The sequence below is a fragment of the Orycteropus afer genome, unplaced genomic scaffold (assembly GCF_000298275.1).
Source record: "Orycteropus afer afer isolate SDZICR_OR568_19922 unplaced genomic scaffold, OryAfe1.0 scaffold00345, whole genome shotgun sequence".
Lineage (NCBI taxonomy): Eukaryota > Metazoa > Chordata > Mammalia > Tubulidentata > Orycteropodidae > Orycteropus > Orycteropus afer.
The window spans coordinates 3,028,810-3,034,809 of NW_006921932.1; the positions used below are offsets into that span (position 1 = coordinate 3,028,810).

The 6,000-nt window shown below is 37.4% G+C and overlaps 1 protein-coding gene across 1 annotated transcript in view; it reads left to right on the forward strand.

Moving 5' to 3' along the window:
• Positions 1 to 6,000, forward strand: part of FOCAD (focadhesin) — a 502,178-nt gene that overhangs the window by 478,469 nt on the left and 17,709 nt on the right. The window contains exon 41 of the mRNA XM_007952545.2: positions 220 to 465. Coding sequence (XP_007950736.1) covers positions 220 to 465 — 246 coding nt within the window. The remainder of the gene's footprint in view (positions 1 to 219; positions 466 to 6,000) is intronic.

Consider the following 6,000-nt stretch of genomic DNA (forward strand, 5'->3'; position numbering starts at 1 on the left):
TAAAAGGCATCCCTCCAAAGACCAGAGCCCTAATATGTCTCTTTATTAAGCCTGGAAATTGACTTTGCTGTTCATTCTAGTTCCTTTTCTGGGGTAGGTGTGGGGCAGGAGGAGTTGAATGAGGAGGAAGATAACATTACATCATGACTATGTATGTGACTGTGTGTCACTTTGAATTGGTAAAATACATGACCAATTTTGTTTCTCTTTCCATTTTAGGCTCTGGACTTCTTCTTGCTGATATTTGCTGCAGCGGTGGTTACATGGGCAGACCATGCAGCCCCTCTCCTCCTTGGCCTCAGTGCGAGCTGGTTGCCATGGCATCTTGGCTCAGTTGGGTCAGTACCCAGCTTCCTTGGAAGGAGTCCCATTCACAGGGTCACTCTGGAGGAGGCTCTGACTCTCCTTCCCAGTAGCATGCCTCTCCTGCTACAGAAGGAGCCATGGAAGGAACATACTCAGAAGGTGAGCTTGGCAGCCACTTGCTTCAGGGCAATCTCTGCTGTGGAACTGAGGTGGGCTTTAAGTGAAACTTGAACCACAGCACAGACATTCATACTCAGCTCCAAATCTCAGCCAGAATCAGGCCTCATATTGAGGCTAGCCTAAGCTCCAAGTGATTGCTCATTGAAAAGAGCAATAATGACAACCACTAGCTTATAGTTGGGGTGGGTGAAGAAAAAAGCTCATAGCTGCATTTGTGTATTGAAGATGGCATATGTTCTTGATACTGAGAATAAAAAGGATAAGTATTAGAGAGCTCAGTATCTCAGAGTGGAGGCAGACAGGAAGACAAATTCAAGATTGTAAAACAGTATGATAAGGGTGATGTCGTGTTGGTGAGCAAAGGAGGGGGGATGATCAACAATGCCTGGAGGTGGACCAGCGGAGTCTTCCAGGCTGAGCCATGAATCTGGAGTATCAGTCTTCTTGAAGCTCAGTCTCCGCCACAGATGTGTTCCAAGTGCCCATCATGCCTCTGGCCTTTGCTAGATACCATTATGAGATTAAAAAATATCCAGTATCATCACCCCTTCCCTCAGGAAAATCCAGAGTGTAGATTTTTAATATTGAAGTTCCCCAGGCTTCTAGCTGTCATACATAATGCATTACTGCCGTCAAATCAATCATCCCATGCCTCTGAACCGTCTTTAATGCAACTGATTGGAAGATTCTTTTTTGACTCACATTTAACGAAAGTTGGCTTTTTATGAGGTTGAAACCTTTAAAATTTTTGTGGATTATTCCTAAAATGTGGACATTAATGTTTTATTTATTTATTTTTTAATATTGTATTATTTGGGTGAAAGTTTACAAAGTTTTCCACTCAACAATTTATACACATTTTGTTTGATGACATTGGTTACAATCCCCACAATGTAACAACACTTTTCCCACTTACTCCCTGTGTTCACCATTTCCATTCCTTCTTCTTTCTTTCCCTTTCCTGCTTTCTGAATTTTGCTTTTGGGCAAATGCTGCACTTTTGTTCTGGTATAGTTGAGTGTTCTGAGGAGTACATTCCTTACCGGTGTTATTGTTCAGTTTATAAGCCTGTCTGTTGTTTGGCTCAAAGGTAATCCTCGAGAGTGGATTCAGTTCCAGGTTTAAAGGATGTTAATGGAATATAGGTTGGAATTGTATTATATCTATAAATCACTTTGGATAGTATTGACAGTTTCACAATGTTGAAATGCATAGTCTGCCTATCCATGAGCATGGATGTTCTTCCATTTATGTAGGTCTCTTGATTTCTTGCAGTAGTGTTTTGTAGTTTTCTTTGTGTAAGTCTTTTGTATCTCTGAGTAGGATTATTCCTACATATTTCAACTTTTTGATAGCTATTATGAATGGTATTGTTTTCATGATTTCCTTTTCAGAGCCTCTTGTTAGTGCAAAGGATCCAACTGATTTTTGTCTGTTGATCTTGTACCCTGCCACTTGGCTTAATACTTCATTAGTTCCAGTAGCTTTAGTGTTCAGTCTCTGGGATTTTCTTTGTACAGGATCTAATCATTTGCAAATAGGAATAGTTTTACATCTTCTTTACCAATTTGGATGCCTTGTATTTCTGTTTCTTGCCTTATTACCCTGGCTAGGATTTGCAGTACAATATTGAATAAGAGTGGTGACAAAGGACATCCTTGTCTGGCTTCTGTTCACAAGGGAAATGCTATCAGTTTCCCTCTGTTGAAAATAATGTTGACGATTGTTTTTGTGTATATGCCCTTAATTATGTTGAAGAATTTCCTTTCTATTTCTATTTTGTTGAGAGTTTTTTTTTTTCAATCAGGAATGAGTGTTAGGTTTTATCAGATGCCTTATCTGTATCAGTTGCTTTGATCATGTGATTCTTTTCCTTTGTTTTATTTATGTGGTAGATTACATTGACTATTTTTCTGATGTTGAACCATCCTTACATACTTGATATGAATCCTACTTGGTCATGTTATATTATTTTTTTTGATAGTGTTGGATTCTATTGGCTAGGTTTTGTTGAGAATTTTTGCATATATGTACATGAGGGATATATAGGTCTATCATTTTCTATTTTAGTAATGCCTTTGCCTGGCTTTGGTATCATAGTCATGCTTTTGCTTCATAGACTGAATTCAGGAGTCTTCCATCATTATCTATATTCTAGAATAGTTTGGATAGCATTGATGTCACCTCTATATTCTGAATGTTTGGTGTAATTCACATGTGAAGCCATCTGGACCAGAAATTTATTTGTTGGGATTTTTTTTTTTATAACCAATTCAATTTCTTCTTTTCTGATGGGTCTGTTCAGATTTTCTACCTCAGTGTGTATGAGTTTAGGTAGGTTTTCAAATTTGGAGTACAGTCCTTCATACAAAAACAAAACAAAACAAAAAGTTACTGCCGTCAAACCAATTTAGACTCACAGTGATCCATCCTTGGGTTTCCAAGGTGGTGTCACTTTCTGTTATTATCCTTTTTATTTAAAGTGGTTCTGTTGTAACATTGCCCATTTCATTTCTTATTTATGTATTTGCATCTTCTTTTCCTTTTCCTTCATTAAATTTGCCAGTGATTTCTTGATTTTAGTAATGCTTTCAAAGAGCCAACTTCTAGTGTAGTTGATTCTTCCTATCATTTTTCTATATTCTGTTTCATTTATTTCTGCCCAAATCTTTACTCTTTCTTTTCTTTTGGTGACTTTGGACTTTTATGCTGCTCATTTTTTTTAATTTTGGGTTCATTGTGGTTCTATCTTCATTCTCTTTTGATATGTATGTTTATCAATCTAAATTGGCCTCCGTATAGTGCTTTTGCTGTGTCCTAAAGGTTTAGGTATGTTGTGTTTTCACTCACGTTTTATGATACTTATTTTTTAACTCCATTTTTTTATTTCTTATATTACCCAGTAGTTTTTAAGCAGAGTGTTATTCTGTTTCCATGTATTTTTTTTTTCCCTTGTTCTTCCTGTTACTGATTTCTAATGGTGTAGCATTGTGATCCTAAATGATGGTTTGTAGTATTTTGATGTTTCTAAATTTATTGAGGCTTGCTTTGTGGCCTAGCATATGGTCTATTCTGGAGAATAATCCATATATACTTTGTAGGTGGAGTGTTCTGTGTATGTCTATAAGGTCTCATTTGTTGATTGTGTTGTTTAGATCTTCTGTATCTTCGCTGAGTTCCTTTCTTATTATTCCATCCATCAGAAGTGGTGTGTTAAAGTCTCCTACTATTATTATGGAGTTGTCTATTTCTCTTTTCAATTCTGTCAAAGTTTGTTTTATATACTTTGGGGCTCTTTCATTAGGTGTGTAAATATTTATTATGGCTATGTCCTCTTGCTGGAGTGAACCTTTAATCATTGTATAATGCCTTTCCTTGTGTTTTTGCTGGTTTTTGCCATAAAGTCTGTTTTATCAGAAATTAATATTGCCACTCCTACTGTTTTCTGGTTGCCATTTGTTTGTTTTATCCAGCCTTTGATTTTTAGGTTATTTTTATCTTTGTGTCTCTTGTAGGAAGTGTATTGATGGGTCATGTTTTATTATCCATTCGGCCACTCTTTGTCTCTTGATTGGTACATTTAATCCATTTACATTCAGTGTGATTATTGATACGTATGGTTTTGCTGTTGTCATTTTGTGATTATCACTGTTTGTTGTTGTTGTCATATGCCATCAAGTCTGCTCCGACTCACAGTGACTCATACAACAGAAGGAAGCACTGCCCGGTCCTGTGCCAGCCACACAATTGTTGCTATACCTGAGCCCATTATTGCAGCCACGTGTCAAACCATCTCATTGAGGGCCTTCCCAGTTTTCATTGAACCTCCACTTTACTAAGCATGATACCCTTCTCTAGGGAATGTTCCCTTCTGACAACATTGGCAAAGTAGATGAAATGAAGTCTGGCCATTCTTGCTCCAAGGAGCATTCTGGCTGCACTTCTTCCAGGACAGATTTGTTAGTTCTTTTGTCAGCCCATGGTACTTTCGGTATTCTTTGCCAGCACCACAACTCAAAAGCATCAGCCCTTCTTTGGTCTTCTGCAATATGTCATCTGATATCTTGACTGCTGCTTCCATTGGTGTTGATTGTGGAACCAAATAATATGAAATCTTTGACAACTCCAATCTTTACTCCATTTATCATTATGCTGCTTATTGGTTCAGTTGTGAGGCTTTTTGTTTTCTCTATGCTGAGATGTAATCCATACTGCAGACTTTAGGTCTTTAATCTTCATCAGTAAGTACCTCAACTCATCTTCACTTTCAGCAAGCAAAGTTGTGTCATCTACATATTGAGGTTATTAATGAGTCTTCCTGATGCAACACTCTTCTTCATATAGTCTAGCTTCCCAGATTCTTTGCTCAGCATACAGATTGAGGAAGTAATGTAAACAAAAGCCAGTATTGAATGGTATAATTAAAGCCTCGAATTGCGGTATTGAAAGATCCATGGGCAAAATATTGAATAATGCAGGAAGCATCAAAAGAAGATGGAAGGAATACACAGAGTCATCATACCAAAAGAATTGGTCAAGGTTCATCCATTTGAACATTTGAGGTGGCATATGATCAAGAACCAATGATACTGAAGGAAGAAGTCAAAGTTGCACTGAAGGAATTGGCAAAGAACAAGGCTCCAGAAGTTGACGGAATACCCACTGAGATGTTTCAACAAACAGATGCCATGCTGGAGGCACTCACTCGTCCATGCCAAGAAATTTGGAAAACAGCTACCTGGCCAACTGACAGGAAGAGATCCATATTTGTACCCATTCCAAAGAAAGGTGATCCTGCAGAATGTGGAAATTATTGAACAGTATCATTAATATCACATGCAAGTAAAATCTTACTGAAGATAATTCAGAAATGGTCGCAGCAGTATATTGACAGAGAACTCCCAGAAATGCAAGTTGGATTCAGAAGAGGATGGCGAATGAGGGATATCATTGCTGATGTCAGATGGATCTTGGCTGAAAGCAAAGAATACCAGAAAGATATTTAGTTGTGTTTTATTGATTATGCAAAGGCATTCAATTGTGTCGATCATAACAGTTATGGTTTGTTGATCTTGAGAGGATATCTTCTCATCTTTCATAATATGTTGATATTTTTTGCCAATAAGTCTTCAACAATTTTCTGGTTTTTTTTTTTTTTTTTGGGGGGGTTCCTGTTCTGAAATTTTAATTACACGTGGATTATTTCTCTTGATGTTATCCCACATGGTTTTTTTTTTTTTTTGGGGGGGGGGGATGGGGAAGGGAGCTCTTCCTGTTCTGAAATTCCAATCATGTATACATTATTCCTCTTAACGATTTCTCAGATAATTTTTAGGCTTTCTTCATTCTTTTTTCTAATTGCACCCAAGGTATTTGTTTTCTATTTTACTGATTCTGTCTTCCATTGATTCAGTTCTGCTCTTTTCTCCAATTCATTATCTATTTCTGAAATTTTAGTGTTGTTGTTGTTGTTGTTGTTAAGTGCCGTCAAGTCGTTTCCGACTCATAGCGACC